At 33.1% G+C, this 24,289-nt stretch overlaps 1 protein-coding gene across 1 annotated transcript in view; it reads left to right on the top strand.

Moving 5' to 3' along the window:
* Positions 1-22,011, top strand: part of LRRIQ1 (leucine rich repeats and IQ motif containing 1) — a 99,605-nt gene extending 77,594 nt beyond the window's left edge. The window contains 4 exon segments of the mRNA XM_032221680.1: positions 12,282-12,417; positions 14,591-14,651; positions 18,179-18,299; positions 21,695-22,011. Of these exon segments, the coding sequence (XP_032077571.1) occupies positions 12,282-12,417; positions 14,591-14,651; positions 18,179-18,299; positions 21,695-21,828 (452 nt within the window). The 3' untranslated portion in view covers positions 21,829-22,011.
* Positions 22,012-24,289: the final 2,278 nt, after the last annotated feature.

Raw genomic sequence — 24,289 nt, 5'->3', positions numbered from 1 at the left:
ATAACGCAGTCTACTTGGGGGAAGAGAGTAGTCCAGCTCTGAAAGTTAGATAACTTTCTGAACTGGACTACTGCAATGATCTGAGGTGGGAATGCTCTTGAATGACAAGAAATTCAACTGGCCTAGTATGTGGCTGCATGAACAGTTACTGAAGCATCCTTAAAACCCTTCATTATTTCTCATACAGAACCAACTTTCTGATTCCCAGTTGTTATCGGGGCCCAACCCAGTTTTTAAAAAAGAAACTACTTACAAAGCTCAATAAATTCATCAATATAATTTTGGTATTTGACAAATTCATAGCTCAATCTTTTAATCGAATTATCTATGACAGATAATACAAGCATTTACATTTGACAATTTCTCCAAAAAACACACACACAAACAATATACATTTCACATAACATTAGGTTTAAGTCCATTAATCTTTAATTTCCACATCATTAAGAATTTAAAAACTACAATATAATTATTTATCTGGCAGGCAGAATGCTTTTTCTTATGTCCAACTGATAAGATGTCTGGAGTCACTTACATTTCAGCACCATGTGGCTTCAGACCCATGAATCTCATTTCACCCAAACAAGGCAGTAACTAGATCCAGCAACTTCTACATTAGCTATGGATTTCAGGTTGGATTATTAGTGGGTGGTTGTGACAGAAGTTGCTAATTGTGAGTCAGCCTCCATTTGTGCACACTAAATGCATGTTCCCAGCAAGTAAATTATCTTCAAATAAACAAGGAAATGGAATGTGGGGAACCTTTCGGCAGAAAAGTGGGAGATGTAAACTAGCAATGTCAGGTAAGAAAATATATTTGCCTCCATCACTCTGCTATATATTTAACCAGTCTTAAGTACTTAACTAAGCAATTAAAAGCACACTGTATTATTAACTGTAGGGAATGAGAGGAAGACTGCCTGCGTAGGTAACACTTGACTCAGCAATGAAACTCAATCTTCATAGTTGACTATGATTTTCAATTGTGTCTTTTAATGAAAGAGTAAATCAGTATAGTTCTCAATACATAAACATGAGCCTAAATGACTCTCCCTCACTCCTATACCTTCAACTGACCAGCCAATGACAGCTGAGAAGAATGTGTCTTTTTCTTTTATTATTCTTTATTGCTAATAGTTTTTTTTAGTTGATTACAAAATTGAAGTATGTACATTCAGAAAAGATTGATTTAAGTTTGGACAACTGACTATTCTGTACTCGTATTTATAGATTCCTCTAAATTTTAGCCTAAACAATTATCTTTGTCTATTATCTAACATATTTTCATAAACCTGAACATATTTACATTTAATCCAATGTGGCTCTACAAGAACTGAGGTAGAAATTCAGATCACTTACTTTTTGGATTCACTATTAGACATTTTTAAAGAATAAATACCTATTTAATTCATATTAACTTATTATTTATTTTTGCCTATAAAAAAGGTAGTCCTTATCAAATCACATAAATGTGGTACATCAGTTATTTAAGGTTTTAATGTTGTGCCTCCATCACCTGAAACTTTGCTAAATTTTCTGTAGCCCGCATAAATAAATAGAAGAGAAAGATGAATCTTGACATATTTTATAGCATAAGGCAGATATTTGGAAGAATAAATCCTGAGTGCTGAAGCATTTCAAATTCTTTTCATCTGACCAGCCAGTGACCTGATGACTATTTCCTCCCTCTAAGTAAGGTTGTGACCCAGGTCTTAGAGTGCAAAAGACAGATAATTTTAGTAACAACTTAAAATTCAAATAGATTTAACTAACAGGAGAAGGAAAGGGACAGGTAAACAAGTAAGAATGTTTGAAGAAATATTACAATAATGTTTATACATTATAAAACATCTTCTAAACAACACATAAAATGCTATACTTTATTTTTATCAGTTCATTAATTGTCTCTGTTTTTATTCCCAGCATGGTTATTTTCTGTTGTTTATCTATTTTATGTTATTTTAAGTCTAGAAATGAAATCAGTTGCCATTTAAAAATCATTTTTAAAAGGAAATATTATATATCAATTTATGTATCACCTTGCAAAACAGCTTTACAATTTTTTGCCATTCTTCAGTCACATTCTTAAGCAATACAAAGTAATCACTTTTATGCCAAAGAAATAAGTCAAATGGTATATCAGCAATTTTTGTCAACCATTTATACTTAATTGCACTCTGTATATATATGACTCCAAAACAGGGGACTATTCCAGCACAATATTTAGGGGTACATTTGAACTGGAGGCCTGGATTCATTATATCAGAACATATGTTGGTTTATTGATAACCATAGAGGCAAAGAGTCATTAATAGTGTGATATTTTATTCCATAAATATATATATATATAGAAACAGCAAATAAGTTTCAATTGATGTGCCTAGTGAAGTCCATAAGATCAGTAAGAAGTAATTATGAGGTAAATACAAAGACAATGAGATTTTGAACAAAGAGATACTCAGTTTGAAACTCTATAGCTGAATCTGTGCTTTCTTTTTTTCCCCCCAGGAAGATGTATTTTGAGTTTTAACTTAGCTCCACAAAATCACCTATTAAGGTCAGCCTCTGACAGGTTGTTCAAAGGCAGGAGAAGAGAAGGAAGGCCAGTACTGAATGTTTTCATTCTCCAAGAGCTAGTGCATATTGCTAGCATATAATGAAATAACCATGTGTTGCTTTGAATCAATGTGATTCATTTTGCATAAGGAGAATTAATCCATCCAATAGCTTTTGGACAGTATTGTTGGGGTACCTATTTCCAGAAATGTAATTTTGGTGTAGACTTTTTCTTTTACGTGTGAGCAGAACTTAGTGAATACAGTAAACTGTTAATAAAACTCTCATCTAATAAAAAAAGATATAAAAAAAAATTAACTTTTTCTTTTTATAATGCAGGGACCTGTAACTATTCATTTTTATTTATATAATGCATTAGAGTAGTACGAGATGATAAATGCCATTATAATTCAGAGGTTTTACTGAAATGAATAAAATTAATTTTATTAAAAATTATTCTGTACCACTCTTAGGTCAAAACTAAAGCAAAGAATGTTAATAAAAATGCATCTTGGAGGAAACAAAACTGTATAATTAAATAAGGAATAAAGTGAATGTTAGCAAAAAAAAATCTGATTTAACCTATAGATGACCTGGTACTGTTTGTTCAGATGACAGCTCTAAAAGTGTACACGGAATATTCCCTTGTAATACAATGATTTGCCGCAAGCCCTGACCTACTGACTGTTAGGGAGCAGGCCTGAATTGGCCCTTTCTCTGATATTGTGACACTGCTTCTGTTGCCTCGATTGTGACCTCTGATTGAAAGGAACTCCTGGGACTTCTGTATAATAAGCATGACTCCTGACTCTTAGCCAGGTCCGCCTTGGTAGATTTTTGTCAGAGTTTTCTAGTAGGACAAACTATGTTGAAATTTACTTGAGCTGTCAAAGTGCTCTGTGTATTTGGTGCACTCTTTGAAATCTTTTTTTTGGTGGGGGGGGCTGTTGTTATTGTTTTAAAGGCATGTGTTTTGTAAAAGGATAATATCATACAGTTATGTACTATATAAATCACTTTCTTAGTGTGTGTGTGGGTATGAAAAACAGACATAATAGAGATTTATTTTACCACAGCTATAAGCTGAGAATGCTTAAACTCCTAGCTATTTACAATTTTTCATCATTTTATTCAAACAATAAAACCAATTTATAAAAAAAAGTAAATAAAACCTCCTCAAAACCCCTTTGTGCATATTATTAGTAACAGTCTATAAATGAAAGGGCTTCACCTTCCTAAATGATAAAGAGAGGGCACCACATGAATGTTTAGAGCTAAGAAATTCCAAAAGGATAGAATCATTTTGATGAAAAATTATCTCCCCTCTTAATTTCAGATAGGGAAACCTTAAATAACCCTTCACATGTAAACAGATAGTTTGCTTCTCTTGGTTTAGTTTGAATTTATGTTTTGGTTGTGAGTTATTTTTTTAATATTCCTATATTGAAACCCTATACATTGCAAAAATATAACAGCAACTTAGCAGATAATTCAACTCTTCATTTTTGAAAAAATAATTTTATTAAATATTTTGAATAGAACAATAAAGTAATACAAACTAGAAGAGATAAAAGAGAGAGGGGAAAAGAGAAAATGACACACACACACACACACACACACTCACTCCCACTTCCCTCCCTTAGAAAACAACTTCCCACCCTCAATATGGCAGATATAATATAGATAATAAAGTAATATAGATAATATAGCAATATAGTATAGTAATAATATAGAGCCACTCTGGTCTAGTGGTTAAGGCACAAGGCTAAAAACCAGGAAATTGTGAGTTAAAATCCTGCGTTAGCCATGGAAACCAGATGGGTGAATATGAGCCAGTCATTCCCTCTTAGACCGACCCACCTCACATGGTTGTTGTTGGGGGGGGAAGGAGGAGGAAGGCGTATTAGATTTGTTCACCACCTTGAATTATTTATCAAAAATAATAAAGGCAGGAAATAAACAAATTTCCATCATCTCTTCATCTCCTTTTAAATACCAAATATAAAACTCTTCACCCCATAGTCCAACTCTTAGGTTTTAGGTTTTATTGGGATTTATATGCCGCCCTTTTCCCTGAGGGGACTCAGGGCGGCTTACAACCACAGGGGAGGGGAAGTGCAAGGTCAAAACAAAACACTTTGTGAACAAAAGAAAAATAATAAAACACAACTTTCATTCAGCAATCAAACTCTTAACAACAGACAGATCAAATAGATAACTTCTTTAATCCAGTTATTAGCAAAAGATTCAAATTCAACAGTAAAATCTAAAGTTTGAAAGCTAAGCAATGATTTTTCCCCCTTCGGTTCATTTGTGTCCAATTCACAGAGACTGGTCAAGTCCTTGTAGGTTTTTTAGTAAAATTTTTCAGAAGTGGTTTTCCATTACCTCCTTCCTGGGGCTGAGAGAAAGTGATTGCCCAAGGTCACCCAACTGCCTTTGTGACCAAGGAAGTGCTTCTATGCCTTTCTTGACTGAGTCTTCTTACTTAAAAAAAAAAGGCTTCATGCCTATTCTGGGTTACTGGTTATATTAGATATATTAGAAATGAAGAAGTATAGTTCAATTCTTATTTGTTTTTAGTAGGATCTTAATGCATGGTTTTAAATCTAGATAAATAGATATCTAAATAAATACATACCTATAAATCAGATTAGGGAGTATCTACACTTACATCATTAAGAATCAATGAAGAGAAGCAGCAAAATGTGAATTCATAGCTGTGTTATTCATTCCCAACATGCTAAAACATAGTAAGGCCAGGAATATGCAGTTGAACTGGGCCATATCACTCTGACACTTGTGCTGTTTAATAAAGCCATTCAATTGTAATCAGACTTACCTTTCTATTCAGTTTCTTACAGATGTCAAAGCTTTTCTGATCCCTTGGGATAAATTATACTACATTGTTGACAATACTGTAGGCAAAATGCCATTTTCAGTTGTAATAAGATCCCACATCTTGGAAATTTCAAAAGAAATAACCAAAATTAGGATTCAACAATAGATTAAAGCTATGAGTCCTCCTACTATAATACTTTTTTTGTTCTTTCAGGCAAAGCAATTATTTCTCAAAGTGCAAAAACATGTACTGGTGCAAATTTATTTGCCTGAATCATTTGATATCTGCAATACACATATCCTGTTTATATTGTGTATGTGTTAGACATAGATGTGTAAGATAGCTTTATTCTAAGTGTACTCATTTCCCAGTTTACAGCATTGACTTTAAATCATTGTTTTATAATGTAATGGTATAATAAAAAGGATATTGCATAGATGTTATTTTCTTATTTAATTTTTAGATATATGAACACTTTCCTTAATGTAAACTTTGTTTTCAAAATCTGCAGTCACTATGAACAAAGTATAAACCACTTTTATAAGTAAAAAATCTCAATTACTATGCTTTGCTTTCAGACCACAAATAAGATTCTTTTGATACCTATCTTCTTTTTTAATGCAACCTCAAGCCAGCTGAATTTTTTGTTGTTGCTGCTGCTGTTAAATTAAATATAGATCTAGATGTTGGCACAGTAGTACAAAGCTATGAAATTCATCCAGGATGTAGAAATTAAATAACTACTTTCTTTATTAATCTTATCCTGGCAGCAGTAGCATTGATGTTTGTGTGGGTTGTAAATTATTCCTAAAAATCAGAAAATTTAAATAGCTCTTTAAATATTATCATGTATATGGTTACCATATATGCACATTTTTATTCAGCCTTTCCCTCTGCCCCTCCTTTATACAAAGATCTATTTTGGTTTTTTGACTACCGTATATACTCGAGTATAGGCCGACTCGAATATAAGCCGAGGCACCTAATTTTACCACAAAAAACTGGAAAAGTTATTGACTCGAGTATAAGCCTAGGGTGGGAAATGCAGCAGCTACCGATAAATTTCAAAAATAAAAATAGATACCAATAATGCCATTGCCCATTGAATAACATATACAGCCTGCCTGTGCCCATTAAATATACAGTAGCCATTGTAAAAATTTGCTCTGCATAACAAATTATTATCACACAATACCGGTGTATTCAATGAAATACTTCACTCACCTCATGATGCTGATGTCCCGCTGTGATGATGATGTCCCGCCTCCTATGACACACGGCACAGTGATTCCTATCATTGGATCACTGTACCAGAGGAGGTGGGACATCGCTATGTGGCTGCTTGCCATAACAAGGAGGAGGTGGGACATCGTTGCAGAGCGGCAGGAGGGGGAGGAAGGGGAGTCGTAAGATAGCCCTGCATTACATTAGAACGTGAGGAGGGGGGATGGTGCGGTGCACGCTGCGTGGCAAACTGACACAGAGGGAGGGGAAACTCAGGGGCGCTGGGCCATTCACGAGCGTCACCCAGCGGCATGGCCCCGCCCCTTTTTCTCCTCCATTTCGGGCAAATTTTTCACTGACTCGAGTATAAGCCGAGGCGGCTTTTTTCAGCTCAAAAAGTGGGCTGAAAAACTAGGCTTATACTTGAGTATATACAGTAGTTTAGTTTCAGGAAGATTGTTATACTGAAACATTCATCTTAGATAGTTGTGTTAATCAATATTGGAAAATATTCATTACCTTGTTTGATACAGATCCTATCTAACCAATTTTGTTGTATTTAAGTACAATGACAATAAAGATTATACTTATACTATATATTGAGTTAAAATTAATGTATTTATAAAAAGAAAAGTTTGAATTCTGATTCTGTTATTATCAGAAATCTAGAACTGCAGATTGGTGGTACATTCCTATAAATATTTACTCAGAATTGAATTCATTGGGATTTATTCCCAAATCAATCCATATGAGTAACTCTGGTATTTTGTTTATTTAATCACATTTCTAATTTGTAATGCACCTATATTGAGTGTGTTAGAAAATATTTTTTTATGGTTGGATGGAGCAGAACGTTTGTAAATGTGGATTGGCATCCTGAGCAGCTGGCCAAAAGAAAACCAGCACAGAGTATAAAGAAATATTTTATGTCTACAGACCAAATTCTCAGAGTAGGTTACTGAAATCTTTCTGCACTGCTTCTTTTGAATAACTCTTTACAAACATTCTGCTCTATCCAACCATAAAAAAATCTTATACTCCAAAAAATACAGTAAATGGAATTGTAAGTATGGAAGAATTATACTTAAAATATAGTATAGAGGTAGAGCTACAGAGTTATCAAATGATTCGGGCAAATAAATTTGCACCAGTACATGTTTTTGCACTTTGAGAAATAATTGCTATGCCTGAAAGAACAAAAAAAGTATTATAGTAGAAGGACTCATAGCTTTAATCTATTGTTGGATCCTAATTTTGGTTATTTCTTTTGAAATTTCCAATATGTGAGATCTTATGTGGGATCTTATTACAACTGAAAATGTAAGTATCTAGAAAACTTTTTTTAAAATTTATCTAAGTCAGAGGTAGGTAGCTTGCAGTATGCATCTACCACTCCCTGAGATTTTGATTATTGATCAGAACCCACAGTGTGGTGGTTTCTTGCCTGAATTCAGTGGCAGTTCCTACCATGTTTCCCGAAAAATAAGACAGGGTCTTATTTTCTTTTGACCCCTGAAATAAGCACTTGGCTTTATTTTCAGGGAGGTCTTATTATTTTTGAGGTGCAGAAGGCAGCGAGCATGGTCACCTCATGGCTGCTGCTGTGTTACAATATTTTCAGGGGAAGGCTTATTTTAGCGCATGCGCTCAAAAGCCCAATTGGGCTTATTATCTGGGGAGATCTTATTTTGGGGGAAACAGGGGAGTTATCTGCTTCTCACTTGCCTTCCAAAGCATGAAAAGACCTGTTAAAGTACCAGTATCTATTGACTTCAAAAAGTCAGAAGAAACTCATTAGTCACCATTCTCATTCATTCTTGAATTTCCATAAAGCCCATCACTTTTATTCTACTCATTCAATCCCATTATCATGCATCATGTCACCTATCAAAACATTTCCAATCCTCTCTGAATTGCATTAATTCAGACTGTCACAGTTTCCCCTAATTCTCCTCTGGTTCTTCCAGATGGGTACCATAGATATTGATCCCTAAGACACATCATGGCTTTGGTCTATTGAAGCTTTCACAGAAGGTTCTTTTTTAATTCACAAAAATTACACTCCAGCCTCAGCTATACCCATGCCATATACTGGATTCCCTGTAATCAGTTTCGGTATATTTTGGTTAATGCGCCATAGTCACAATAAAAATTTGCTATAGAGTATTTAGTCAAATCTTCTTTTTAAATAAAGATATACAACCCTTATTGCTACTCCATAGTCAACTAAAGCGAGTAACACATTAAGAATGAAATAAGAGTACTGTATTTTTCAGAGTATGAGACGCACCGGAGGATAACATGCACCAAGATTTTGAAGAGGCAAAAAAAAAGGTTTTGCACTCTGCAGGCCTCCTAAAAATGGCCTGTTTTTTTGAGAAAAAGGGCCCATTTTTTGTCAAAAAAGGGCATGAATTAGGAGGCTTGTAGAGTGCTCCTGGGAGCTGGGAGGGCAAAAATGATCAAAAAGCGGCCCATTTTTCACTAATTTCTGCCCTCCCCAGCCCAAGGAACACTCTGAAAGCCTCCTAAAGGCTATGCATGGCCATTTTGGTGAAGGGGGCGGTTTAGGGAGGCAAAAATATGCTGTATTCAGTGTATAAGACACACCCAGATTTTCACCTTCTTTTTTGAGGGAAAAAGGTGCATCTTATACTCCGAAAAATACGATATTCCAATAAAACTTGCTTTTGGCAAACTATCACTAGGAATAAGCTGAATTCCTGAATTTGAAATAATTTGAGTTCAAAATACCTGTTTAAAAGAGCAACTCCCCCCCCCCGCTAAGTTTGAAATGGGCTGCTCTTAATAATCTTCCAAATTCAATATGGCCTCATTTCAAATTCATAACATTGTGAAATTGTCAAATCAGTACAGCCAGTTTCAAACTGTAAATAATTATTTCAGAATGCTTTGCATACCCATGGTAATTATATGCTAAGTGTACTTTCATAATGTTTCTTCATTATTTGTCTAGATCAGGGGTGTGAAACTCAAGGCCCAGGGGCCAGATCCGGTCTGTGGGGTGCTTAGATTTGGCCCGCAGGGTTGCTCTGGAAACAGCAAAGGACTGGCCCATGGTGCATTTGCCAGTGAAAACAAAGCTCAGGAGAGCAGCATATGGCCCTCCCGAACTTTTCATTGGCAGTGGGTTGCAGGAAGCCGTCACAGTCGAAAATGGAGCTCAGGTGCCCATTTTCTCTGGTAGAGAAACCACCAGAGGTGCCTCCAACACAGGTGGCATCAAGTTGGCCACCCCACCCACTTCCATCTCTCCCTCCCCAACGTCAAATACAACCCTAATGCAACCCTACATGAAATCAAGTTTGACACCCCTGGTCTAGATCTTTCCAGAATTGTTGTTGGGGGGGGGGTGATTTACAATTCACTGGGTCTTCTTTTGTCCCCTTTTTCAAGGTGACAAAATAGATAGGATTTATTCCCCTCCAATTATTTGTGTCTTTATCAATTTTCCAGACTTTCTCAAAAATAATACTATGTTTCCTTAATTGTAAAAAAAAAGAAACCCAACAACTTCACATATAAACTTTGCATAAAATAACTGTTGTTGATGACAAGGAAAAAAGCAATTAAAAATAGCTAAAATATAAAATGTCTTTATTTCTCTTGATACTTCAACTTTTAATAAAGGATGCTAAACTAGCGTATAATCATGTGACGAGATTAAATATTCCACAGACTGCCCTGAATCGGTTTCAGGAAACAAGTGCTAGGCATGTCACTTGATTTTGATCAGTGATCCAAGTTCACACTATAAAAAAATCAGGAATTAATTAGGATGTTCATTCCAACACCTTTCACTACGTGCTTTTACACATTATACAATTAGCCAGAGGATTCAAGCTTCCTGTACTGACAAAACAAGAAATAAAAGACAGCTCCATATATACATATGTAGGATATAATACCACATATTCTGATGTGAATATCTTCATTCATAAATGGAATTTTACCAGCTGGTGGTAAGTAACTTTTCAATATCTCCTACATTTGTGAAGCAAAGGCTGCACAGGAGATTACCTCACTTCTGTCTGGTACTGTATTTGGTTCACACATGTTTAGGTATGATGGTTTCTTTCCTCCCATCCTTCTGTTTTACAGATTCATCTGTTGGATAGAAGTATCAAATTTGGCTAGGTTCTGATATGTGTTATACCTAGTTTTCTCCCTCCTTATTTTGTATGTCTGTAAAGAAAAGTATAGCTTTTAAAGTTGTACTGTTACTGCAGCCCATTGCTTATCTCCTACATTCTTGCCCACCACATATTCTTTCTTTATTTTGATTTGGCTATGAATAAGGTAGAAGTGATATGATTCTAGGCAAATTGAGGAGAAAACAGGAAGATAGAGGAATATTTTGGGGCTCAGTGAGAATAGAAGAGAGTGTAGAAGAAGAATAAATGGCACCATTAATATTTTCATAGGTCTTTCGCCTTGGAGCAGAAGTTAAATCTCAGCTGGTTAATACAACTATTAGGGGGGAGCTGCATTCTTTTATGATCTGAGGAAAAATCTCTGTGCATCTGTAATATAAATGGAATTATAGAAGTAATGTATGGAAGCTGACTTACTTATGGATTTCTTTTAGGTTTTCTATTATTTTTGTCTTTTATTATTTCTTAAATGAAATAATAAGAAATAATAAGAGTTCTTATATAACTTAATACATGCACAGATACAGATATAGATGTTTCTGTATGGAGGATCATTCTGTAAATGGACATTGCAGATAACAAAGAATTTACATGAGCCATTGCAATGCGCTTTACTTGAGGTTGTTCATGAAGCTACAGCTTGTTTGAAATGTAGTGGCACAACTAGTAATGAATGCCACTCAGTATGCTATGCTGCATTGGATGCTACTTGGCTTTCCAATGCAATTCAAGGTGTTGGTTCTTACGTATCAAGCTTTGTATGGCATAGGGCCTGTATACATGAGAGACCACTTGTCTCCAATTGTTTCTACTTAATCAGTCATTCCAGCAGGATGGGTGTGCTCCTGGTTCCCTCCATTAAAAGTTGCCATCTTGTGGGACTGAGAAACTATACTTTCTCGGTTATGGCCCTCATGCTCTGGAATAGTAACCCTGTTCACCAGAGATAAGGACAGTGCCCTCTTTTCTAGGGTTCTCAAAAGCTTTGAAAATCTGGTTTTGGTGGTACAGTGGTTAGAGTGTAGTACTGCAGGCTACTTCTGCTGACTGCTGGTTGCCTGCAATTTAGCAGTTCAAATCTCATCAGGCTCAAGGTTGACTCAACCTCCCATCCTTCCAAGGTTGGTAAAACAAGGATCCAAATTGTTGGGGGTAATATGCTGACCCTGTAAACTGCTTAGAGAGAGCTGTAAAGCACTGTGTAGCGGTATATAAGGCTAAAAGCTATTGCTATTGGTCTGAGGCCTGGGATTAATATTTATTATTTATTTAATGGACCCTGTTTTATTTTGTGGATTTTGTTATTTGAACATTTTAGTCTGGGTTGTCCATTGATTTAATATTTTTAAATGTAATATTAATTATGCATTAATTCAAGATGGCTTACTATACCATAACTATTATCCAGAATGCCCACCTTATTTGGTGTCTTCCACAAATAGTTTATACAGAAGATCAGTACTCAATATATCTCCCCTCCGCAGGTAAAGGAGAAGAATTTTCTAACTTAGATTTTGCAACAGAGAGGATACAAAGAAGTAAAGAACGTACATGCCAATGGCTTTATACACAAGTTTGGGATTATGAAGAAGCTAGTCCCATAACTATAACTGAAAAATGGTGAGATCATTGCTTTTAAGTTAAATGTTTGGATTTTTCTAATATTGCATGTAATACAAAACCCATCTTAATTATTCTAAAGGAAATACAGTTCTCCCCCCCACCTCCACAAGGGTGCTATTACTAAGTTTGAAATGTGCTCCTGTTAAGAATTAATTTAATAACAATTTCATTTCATTCTGCCAGTTTTTAAGCTATTGTTATGACACACCAGCATGGAGTATCTCTTTAATATAACCATGAACATATTTTTTGTTAGAAAGTAGAATATTTTTTATGAACAGAATAAAAATATTTTTGGATAGTTTTTAAATTGTGGAATGAATTTAAATAATATAACTTAACAGCCAACCAGCTACAATAAAGGATGCTGTAATATGCTAAAATGTGGCAGGTGAAATTTTTGAACTAAACATGGACTAAGCAGGAGAGTCAGCAGCAAAGTGAAGGACTAAATTTGAGTGAAATATGAAGAAATGTAATTAGGTCAAAAATAGAAATATTTTTATTCTTTAAAAATCACATATATATTCTATAGCTGAGAAAACATTTTTTTTCTTTTGATTTCCATTGCTCTTTTTTAACTCTTGTTTTAAATTGGAAAAAAAAATACTTGAAGCAAAATATGGCTTCTTGGCTTCAAGTATCATATCTTGTATGGTATGTATGTCTTAAAATGAGATATAGATATTTCTGCTGTGTTCCATAAAAATATAGAAAATCAATTTATAATCTTTTCAACTGTATTTTAAATAATTACAATTAAAAACATCAATTAATGAAGCATTAACTTTGAAAAATGATTGTTATGGTTATATACTATTTTTTAAATCAAATATTCTGATTTCTTGTGTTTTCTTGCCTGAATGTATATTTTAGATGAAAAAAATACTAAATTAAAACTTCATACTTTTTTCATCTTAGCATTTAATTATTGAAAGAGAATTAATTTTCCAATAATTAAATTTAAATAAAATTATCTTTGCATATAATTGCATTTTAATACTTGTTAATCTTTTTTTTAAAAATCTAGAAAAATATTATTTTAAAAAATGTTATTCCCTTATGCAATTTGAATGGTTTCTAAATTGTAATGAGTTATTTCTGTACACCTATATGGCACAGAAATAACTATAGGATATGTATTAAGATAATATAAATGTTATAATGGATTCTATTACTTTGAATATTATGGTAAAGCACTTTATAGAAAAACGTGTTCAACAGCTGTTAAACATCTGACAAAATCCAAGATTATTGCACCAGAGGTACACTTTCAATTCACTAGTAAATTTGATAAATTTGTATTTACTCAATAACTTACGTTTTAAGATTTTTCTTACTGCTTACTAGAAGTACCAAATTAGCAAATTAATAAAATTTATGTTGCTAAGTGAAACATTTGTTAAGTGAGTTGGTCTCATTTTACAACTTTTCCTGCCACAATTGTTAAGCTAGTAACCTGGTTGTTAGGTGACTTTGCTTAACATAAGGTTGCAAAAGTAACTCACTTGACCCCAGGATACTGCAACTGTCATAAATATGAACCACTTGCCAAACATCTGGATTTTAATCATGTGACCATGGGAATGCTGCAATGGTTGTAAGTGTGAAAAATGGTCATAAGTCACTTTTTTCTGTGCTGTTGTAACTTTGAATGGTCACTAAATGAACTACCTGTACTTATTCTGGTTAAATTGTTAAATTGTTAAAAATATATATTAAAAATTGTTAAAAATATATGTTTAAAACAGGAGCCAAATATGTTAATGATAGCAGATTAAAATGATAACATTTTAACAACCAATATAAGGAGTTTTACAGTCTACTTCTAAATGTCTTTCCCTCGATGTAAATTCTACTGATTATTGTTAAACTTACTAATAAGTAAACAAATGCACTCTTAAGTCAGGAACCAACACTTGTACAATTATTTTTGTGTGTGATCAAGTAGAATTTAGATTTATCATACAGTCTTTATATAAAGCTACCTACTTTTGAAATATAAATATAATGTAGAATAAGTTATAGGTGGTCGCTAAAAATCATAGGCACACATTCCTAAGTCTCTGAAGTTGTTTTACTAGGGAGAAAAGTATATCCCACTTTAATTAACTTGGATGCATGTTGGACTGTCACTGATTTTGTACATATTTTCTAATCACTATTATAGTAAGCATTTCTTACCTGAGATAGATCCAGAAGTTCTCAAGGGAGGAAGAGTTCAGCTTGTGGTAAGATACTTTTTCCATGATAAAAGTTTGCAATAAATGATGAAGGCTGTAATCCTGTGCATGCTTATCAGCACTAGTAACAATAATTACTTCTAAATAAAGATGTATATTGTAATAGTTCCGAAATATGTATTAAATGCTTAGGTTCTAATTTCTGTAATTTTATAACTCTTTACAATGTTTAAGGCTCTAACCACTTTGTCACCATTTGTTAAATTTTAAATTTATATAAAGTTTAGTTTCTTATTTCAGGGAGACATGCATTAACATTCCTATCATAGCTGTCAGAAATGGATAAGCAGTAACCTAGTATTTTTTTTTCAGTTTGTTTATCCATTTATGCTTATACTCTTTAAAGCTCTTTCAAAAAAAATGCAATTTACTGGCTTCTGAAAGGAGACACTTAATAAAAAAATACATACATTTGGGAGCTATTTGCATAATTTGAGTTTCATGTTTTATTTATTATCTATGGAGTCCTAGGATAGAACATTGTAACAATCCTCAAGAAGTACAAAATAAGAACATGAAAATGAGCAGGGGAAAGGAAAGATTTTTTGCTGGAAATTGTAAGTAAACACTGAAAACCAGCAAAAAATGTCAAAAATTGTGATAAAGTGAGTGTAGGATGCTGCAAATGGTGTAAATGTAAGCCAGTTGCCAGGTATGCAAAATTCATTCATGTCATTGCAAGGGGGGTGCAGCTATTAGAACTTAGAAACCAGATCATAAGTATCTTTAGATGGGGTTCATCATCATGTTGAATGGTCTTTAAGCAACTGGTCATTAAGGAAGAATTTTGTTCCCTATGCCATCTGTCTGGTAAACTCGCAAGATTTGTTTTTCTTGCCATGTACATGCATGTATCCAAACTAGACTATGTTGTTTCTCTGTCTCATATAATATATGTGGGTATATGGATATATGCATATTTATTTGTTTGTTTATTGTTTATGTAGTGCATATTGGAGGTAGTGACCCTTTGAGCTGTATGCAACCAAATTTCATTTTAATGTATGCCAATTAGTGTACATTTAAAGTGACAATAAAATTAGTCTAAGTACCTACACTGAATTGGAAATTTGTATATGTGTGTATATTCATATTCATGTTTGCACAAACACTTTAGATCAGATCTGTCAAACTTTCATCATCACGGCAGCATCACGTGACATATTGGGATTTTTTTTCCCCCTTTGCTAAACTGGGCTTGGCCAGTGGGTGACACTTCCGATCCACAGGCTGGGAGTTTGATAGCCCTGCTTTAGATTCAAAGAGGGAGTCTTGACTTCTTGACTTCCTGGGCACTTGTATCTTTTTCATGGCAACATAATACTTTTTTGTTGTGTTAATGCTATACAGGTAGTTCTCCAGAAACAATAGGCCACTTAATGATGAGTCAAATTTATGACCAACACCTCAAAACTATATGCAACCTTATTTCAAAGTTACGACAGCTGTGATGCCAACCCCTGCCTCTCTCTCCCCCCATCCCACCTGCAATGCTCGGGCTGGTTCCCCATGCCTCCATTTTCAGGGGCCCATCCCTTGCAGAAATGGCTATCGCTTTCAGAGTTTCGGCTAGGCAGTGGGAGGCTGCAAAATTCTCCTGTCCCTTCTCTGGCTTTGAGAAGCCAGCCCTTGCATAAAATGCAGCTTCAGGAAAACCTTTCCAAAACCTTCCCCTTCCTTAATTCCCCCATCCCACCCTGCTCCTTCCTTCAGCTAGATTTCTTCAATGAAAAAACAAAAACAATCTTTCTTTCCCCCCCATGTCCCCTCCTCTTGCCGCCCAAAATTAGGTACTAAAACTAAACTCTCTCTTTGGTCTCTGATATGTATCCCTTTTTAAAACCTTACCTTGACTCCAGGCTGAAGAGTAGAGGAACAAAGCAAGGAAGGAAATAAAATCTTTCTGCAGTTTTTTCCCCTAAAGAAAAAAAATCATCTCTTAAAAGTTGTGCAACAAAACGGAAGACTCTGGGTCTTTGCAAGCTTTAGCTGTCTGCCTTTAAGTCCTTACTAGGTTCTACAGGGAGTCAGAAGGATAGGTAAAGTGTGCAAAGACACAACATTCTCCATTTTGTTACAGAAATTGTAGATGAAAGGTTGGGGGGTTTTTGTTTTTTGTTTTTATTTGAAGGGAAAAGTGCAGAAATATTTTATTTACTTGCTCACTTTGATCCTGGAGTCAAGGTAAGGTGGGTCTTTGTTTTAAAGTATGTCAGCTTCCCACTTCTTTTACTTTATATTTCTAAAAAAAATATACATATCAAATTAGGTAGGAAAGTTGGTGGCCATCAGAAATGTTGTCTGCAAACATATTGATAGCCTGAGCTCATTTTAGGAATATATTAATACCACCCACATGTACATTTTATGGTAGCACTGATTTTGCCATAAATATTAATCTATACACAAACTGATATTTATATATGTATATACACACATAGAGATTTCATAAATACAGATAGTCCTCGATTTACAACAATTCATTTAGTGACTGTTCAAAGTGCAGTGGTACTGAAAAAAGTGACTTATGATCAATTTTTACACCTACGACCATTGCAGCATCCCTGTGGTCACATGGTCATAATTAGGATGCTTAGCAACTAACTCATATTTATGACAGTTGCAGTGTCCCGGGGTCATGTCATCATCTTTTGGGACCTTCCACCAAGCAAAGTCAATGGAGAAACAAGATTCACTTAACAACAGTTTGGCTAATTTAACAACTACAGTGATTCACTTAACAACTGTGGCAAGAAAGATCATAAAATGGGGCAAACTCACTTAACAAATGTTTCACTTAGCAACAGTAGTATTGGGCTCAATTGTGGTCATAAATTGAGGACTACCTGTATTACATTTATAAGTTATATAGGGCTCTTCGTAGAAACCAAATTAATAAAGATTTTAGCTTCAGAAAATATGATCCTTATGTGAAAGTAATTCTTCTTTTACTTAGAAATTTGTTTATATATTTATACCAATAATTCTATGATCTAAATATCTATATATCATCTATATCTACATACATCTATATCAGTCATTTATAATTTAGTTATATAATGAAGGTGAAATAACTTAAACCACTGTAGAATTGATAAAACAGATACTTGCATAGGATTAAGTGGACATATGACAACAAGAATCAGATATAACATTTCTGGCATTCAGTTCCAACTTTAAATTACAGACTGCCCAGTAAATGATCTTAAGCTGTTTAAGGTTTCATCAGTTGTCTGCAAGTTTTATTTTCTTCAAAATTACAGTACTAAAATGTTGTCTTTTGTTGCTGCGCTGATTCTGATCACAAACCACAATTTTAAGATCGCCTCCCATTTACCAAAATGCTTTGACATAGTGCATTTGTTCAGAATGGGCAGCAATAAAGGATTGTGGGATCATTCTGAAGAAGATTGTTTGACAGAGCTGGCTTGTTTATTTGAGAGTAATGTGAGCTGCATTCAGAAAATGTCATATTTTGTTTCTTGATTGTGTACATTCTCTCTCACTGATTCCAGACAAGCCCTGTAAGGAGAGAAGATACGGATTTAGAGCTTGTTTCCCTGACCAGTGGAAGTACTTTGACTCAGAACAGAGAAAAAAATAATCAGCCACACAGACACTCTGCAGAATCTTCAAGTAAGCTGTTTTTTTTTCTTTTTAATAATAGTAGATAAAATTCAGATCACCTGATTTGTTTCCACATTACAAATGTTTTTAGTAGCGTGGTCAAGTTTTTGCTTTGGATTCTGTCCTTTGAAATGTTATTCTGTTTCTGTTATGTATATATAGGGTATATAAAACTATATATGGGCACATTTAAAATGTATGGACTTGAAAAAGTTTTATTTCTGTGTGTGTTAACTAATTAAATGTATCTAGAAAAAGGGGGAAATCTTTGTATATTTAAGTTTATAGGTGCATATATATTGCCTTATAAATTCAATTATGTGAAAAATTAGAGTTGTCAATGGTTTTGTTTAACTTGAAAACTGTAATTTAATTACTTATTCCTGTAGGCCTTACCAAACCCTTAATATTTAATTTCCTAAGGCAGGTACTTATCTCATTTTTAAGCCACAGTCCTAAAACCATTTGCTTTTTGGCAGCTTTCACTTAAATAAATGGCTAATGTGCTTTGCTTTCAATGATTTAAATAATCATTATTTATGAATAAATGAGAAGACTACTTTTTATAATTTTAATTTCTACAGAATGTAATGAAGTGGCAGCTGAAACAAATTTATATTCTATTCTTTTTTCTAAACTTCTTATAATGTTGAATTGCAAGTAAGGGCCCGCCCAAACAATTATATTAGGAGCACTGGAGAGCATGCATAATCCTTGTGATTTTGTTTCAAATTTAATACGTGTGTGTATGCTTGCACACATGCATATACATGCATACACACACAATAAATAATTAGCCTGTTACTTTAAAAAAAATCTTGTGAAGATAATTGCTAATGGATACAATTTTAGCTCCTTTATTTGGAGCTATCTCAAATGTTTAATACTGCATCCTAGGTACATTGCTGGTAAGTCTTGAGAACCAGAATGGATTTACTTCTGAGAAATTATGGCAAGGATTACACTATATGGAATAGTACTTTCCAAAATACTTTCATAATAATATTTTCATAATAATATAAAACTCTATAGTATTTTGCTTTGCTCCTGCCACTGTTAGATAATTACAATTATTATCAATACAGATAGTATTCATTTTACTTGGATCAATAGAAAATCATATGCATTATATTAAATGAGACATACTGAAGTTTGGGGTGTTCAAATTCTTCTCTTTTTTAAAAATAAATCTAGTATCATCAAAGGTATGCTTATTTGCAGAAGAAACAATCACCTGTCAATATCTTCTGTTTTCTTATGAAGCATTAAAAGCAATTCCAATACCTGAGTAACTTATGTAAAGAGTAAATTCTTTTACTTCCCTGTTGTAATTTAAACTGGTACTGTATTTTGGAAGTAGAGAAAATAGAGTAAATGCATAATATAAAATTGAAATTGTAGATAGTGGGTGCTTTAAATATATAGATATAATGGAATTGAATAGAAGAACTAAACATTTCATGCTTTCAACCCAAAGAAAGCTATTTTTTATCTTGTTGTCTAATCAGAATCCATACCCATACTTATATATAAATTTTTGAATGAAATCCAACAGGATTTTCTCCTTTCAATGTAATACTAGACTAAATAGGAACTGTTGGGAACATAGCTGTGCTCTTCCACAATTATCTTTCATTTCAGTATCTTTTTTAAAGATGTCTTCATGAGTTACATCTTGTGGTTTTAGATTTACATGGTTATCTTATAGCTCTTGAGACCAGATGTTAGTGTTTGTTTTTTCTTTTCTTTTGTGAATGAAAACAGTTCTAACTTTATCCAGAGGATAGGAAGTAATTAGCATAAGAGATGGACAAAGAAACAATTTATAACTATATAATATTTGTTAGCAACATGTAGTGATAAATACGGAATTCACATCTTATGCAGAAACAATAGCCTTGAAGGGGTTTTAAGAATAAACTCTTTCATAAGAAAATATCATTTTCAAAATCTCCAATGAAATTCCTCCCTTTTTTTCAACATATTTGAAATTTTGCCAAATTTAAAATTATGCCTTAAGATATAGAATTTAACTCAATTATATTTTCTCACTTGGCAAAATTAGAAACCTTATCAAAAACATTACTCAATATCAACATTTTACATTACTGATCAGCTCTTTATATATAGTTTCCTGTGTGGTTCTTATAATTTCAGTGAAGAGTTCACTGCATATCCAGAGTTGTTCCTAATGATATTCTAGTGCATTATAAACATTTTCAGTGCTTTAGAAGTAATATGAATGCTTCTTTGTATTAGTAGATCTGTAATTGACCAACAGACAATGGCTAAAACCCACCAAGAAATAGCAGCAATGTTAAAAATTCTGGAAAATAGAATCTGTTTGGGGCTTAGTTGCTTGGAAAATTTATTCCATAAGTAGACTTACGGCATTTACAAACATGTAATTCAGCTACTTATAGAGATGAAAACCAGGTATTGAGTGTTGTTGCTTGCAGCTATTGCATATCAAGTTTCTTTTAAATTCAACATGGGAAGATGATATTCATAGGGATGTAGTTTAGAAACCAAATACAGCACATGGTATCTCTGGAAAGCTGCCTCTTCACATGGCAAGTTCATTTCCCATCTGATAGTAGTTTTTTCAATTAAAATAAATTGAATCAGAAGGTGACATGCTGCAATCTCTAACTCTATCTTTGTTTATAATAATGCTTCTGGATGATTCACTAAGTCTGTCCATTCTACCACTGCCTGTTGTCTCTCTATTCTGCAAATTGTTCTCTTCCAGCAAACAGTTTTCTCAAACAGACATACTGAAAAGCATGGAGAAGAAGAAGCAGTAATTACTATGGGGAGATCAGTAGATACTGAAAGACAGACAAACAGATGTCTATGCCAGTTTTGGAGACCTGACTGTAGAATACTTCAGTTAGAATGGCCTAAAAAATACAATACTCATCAAACTACATAGGATGATTTCTTAGTTTATTTTCCAATTTTTCCCAATGTCCTCTGCTGCAGCTTTCTATAATTACCCATATTTAATGGATATTCTGCCTGAAAGGGTAAGTGTAGGCTGGCTGGTTGCCTGGCTAGCTTGTTGGTCTGAGGAAGGGAAATTACAATAAACAATTGTTTGTTAAGAGGAAATTATTTAGTATCATAAGAAGGGAAATACTTTTTGCTAATGTTATTGTTGCTTGCACATTAAGATCTTTACCTTTTAAACTGGAGCTTTGGAATACCATCTGGAAATACAGTATTTTACTTGAAGTCTAATGTATATTAATTGATCATGGTTTTTAAGCTGAATTCCTGTTCATAATCTATCATCAATAAATCATATTGAATGTGTGCCATAGAATTGGAATATGCCAACCTTACCAGAAGGTTATAAGGATATTACCTTATCATTTGAATAACATTTTCTGTTTCTTTAGAAAAGGATACACCTTCACCTGAGAAATCACAACTGAGCCCTGCCCAAAAAGAACGGATATCATTTCGAGACCATCCAGTTCAACTCAGCACTGGATGGGGAAGTGGCAAAAAGAAAAGCAAATTATTGAAATAGTAATTGACCTACAGCATTTAAATCTAAATGCAATTTCTTCTCAGTTGGCATACAAATTATCATCATGTTTTAATGTCCTAGATGCAAAAAAACTTAAATATTGTATGTGCTGTATTTAATTTTACTCTCTATGATTTTCCAACTTCTCATTTTTTGGCAAAGAAGTTTTGTAAATGTTAAATAAATAAATAAATAAATGTTACTGAAATTTATTTTTGCAATGCAATTTAAACTTCAAAACCATCTGCAATTATAAACAAGTAATACATAAATGGAAGAATAAATTTGGAAGAAAATATACAATAATGGGTATATGATTTTATTGTAGTGTACAGTTGAAATGGCTTGCATAAAATATGTGTATTAAGACAGATTTGTTCAGATTATATATTTAAAAAATAGTTAAAAATGGTCCCCAAGTCTAGATATTTTGCTTGGCTAATGTGTAAATTGGAATATATAACTGTTAGGAATATGTATTTATAAAGAATAAAATATTAAGTGTCATATCTCTCCATACATATGAATACTATAAATACATTTTGTGTACAGACCTTTTCAGAAAGTATTCATAGTATAACATATCTAGATAAGATTGAAAAAGTGCATACTTACAGTCCATTTAAATTCAGCAATGTTAAGTTTTATTTCATATTGCTAAATTATGTTCATTCTATGGTGTTCTGGCAGTCTTTTTATTCTCCAGAAATAAACTGTTATCAAAAACTACACAATTATTTTGGTCTACCTTAATGATTATTTGTAATTGTTAAAATCTTGTTTTTCAATGTCATAATAACTTTTCCCATTTCCATGAAATGATATCACTCTAACTAAATATGTTGGTTAATGCAGCAGATATTAGTGATAAAAACTGAGGTGGGGTAATTACAATGAATCATTATCATCATCTATATTTGCTTATATATAATTGCATTCCACATTCAAAATTACTATCAAAATGAAAAAATAAGGATGAACAAAGATTCTAATCAATAAAATAAGTATGATATCCATACACAATAGTATGGCTGTATGTAAAACCTATTGTATCTTCCTTGACATACTAAAACTCCCATATTTTCTGTTTATATTAGTATCTTCAAATTAATATGAATTGAATATATTTTTAGAAGAAAACCACAACAATAGAGGTAATAAAGGGTATCAGAGATGTTATGGCTAAGCTATTAAAAAATACACAATCACTTCCCAATAACTTAGCATTTACAAAATTAAGTTCTATATTTTAATTTATCATATCACTGTATATTTTTTTAATGGGACTGCAGCCTAAATAATTTTAGCTTCCTCAATTTACTTCTTAACTTCTTCAATTTCAGAATTGTGAATGCAAGTCAATTGAAAGCTAGTTGTGCAAAAAGTGGAGTGTAAAATGGTTGGTTTCAAGTTCAAATTTAGATATTTCCTGTTCTTGATTTATGGAATACAATTCTAGATTAATTTTCATTTTTCACGTTTGACTTAATGTAATAGTATTAAAGTTTAACTATGAAGTTTCAGCTTCATTTGTAGTGCATTATAATAAAAATATGTACTTGTGTCCCAGAATACAATCTGAATGAAATCATAAAAAAGGGAGGTACTGCTTCTAAGCATTACGGTGGGTTAAGAACCAATTGTCTTTTGTCATCAATATGAGTCAATTTTACTTAATGAATACTGTGAATATGGGAATGAGAACACGATTATCATGTTGTGGTCTCAACTCAAAGTTGTCACCCTAAGCTCACTAACTTGAAAATTGCAATCTAATTTGAGAATTATAATATCATTGATACCAATAAATGTATCTTGCAAATACATTATTGTTTTACATATCTGGGTCTTGTTGGAAACTAAAAGTGGTTTTAGATCTAAAAAAATTGAAATTTCAGATGCTTTGGGATTATTTTTATTTTTAGAATGTTAAGACAAGGGAGAATGGTTGGAAATAATCAATTTAAAATGATATAATTATTGTAAATTAATTAATACATAAAGGTATTTTTAAAACATTTGAAAGCTACAAAAAGAATATCACTTTTTAAAAACAGCCAAATGGCAATGTATTCAGTTAAAATACCTATTATGTTTGGCTATGACCTTCTTACCAGCCTCTAAAAGTCCAGATGTCTTACCTCTGTTGGTGAAAGTTTTTATAGGAGCTAAACCTAGAATTCATTATTACAAAAACTACAAAATGCTATAAAGATGGATTTAAAATTTATACTATATAGTATCTGTTATTGCAATTATAATTTAGGGTTTAACAACATAAGTATATTTCTTGTTTAAAAACATGATGTGATGGTGATATATTTTGACATTATAATAGATGTTTGAAAAAGAATGTTTGTTATCTTTTTATTACAGATGGAACAATTTTGAGGGAACATTAGTATGTATGTTTTGGATATATCCACTGGTAGTTTCTTCTTGGCTAGACAATAAATATTAA

This window comes from Thamnophis elegans, chromosome 7, assembly GCF_009769535.1.
Source record: "Thamnophis elegans isolate rThaEle1 chromosome 7, rThaEle1.pri, whole genome shotgun sequence".
Classification (NCBI taxonomy): Eukaryota; Metazoa; Chordata; class Lepidosauria; order Squamata; family Colubridae; genus Thamnophis; species Thamnophis elegans.
Note: the sequence above shows the minus strand (reverse complement) of the source record. Positions and strands in the feature narration are given on the sequence as shown.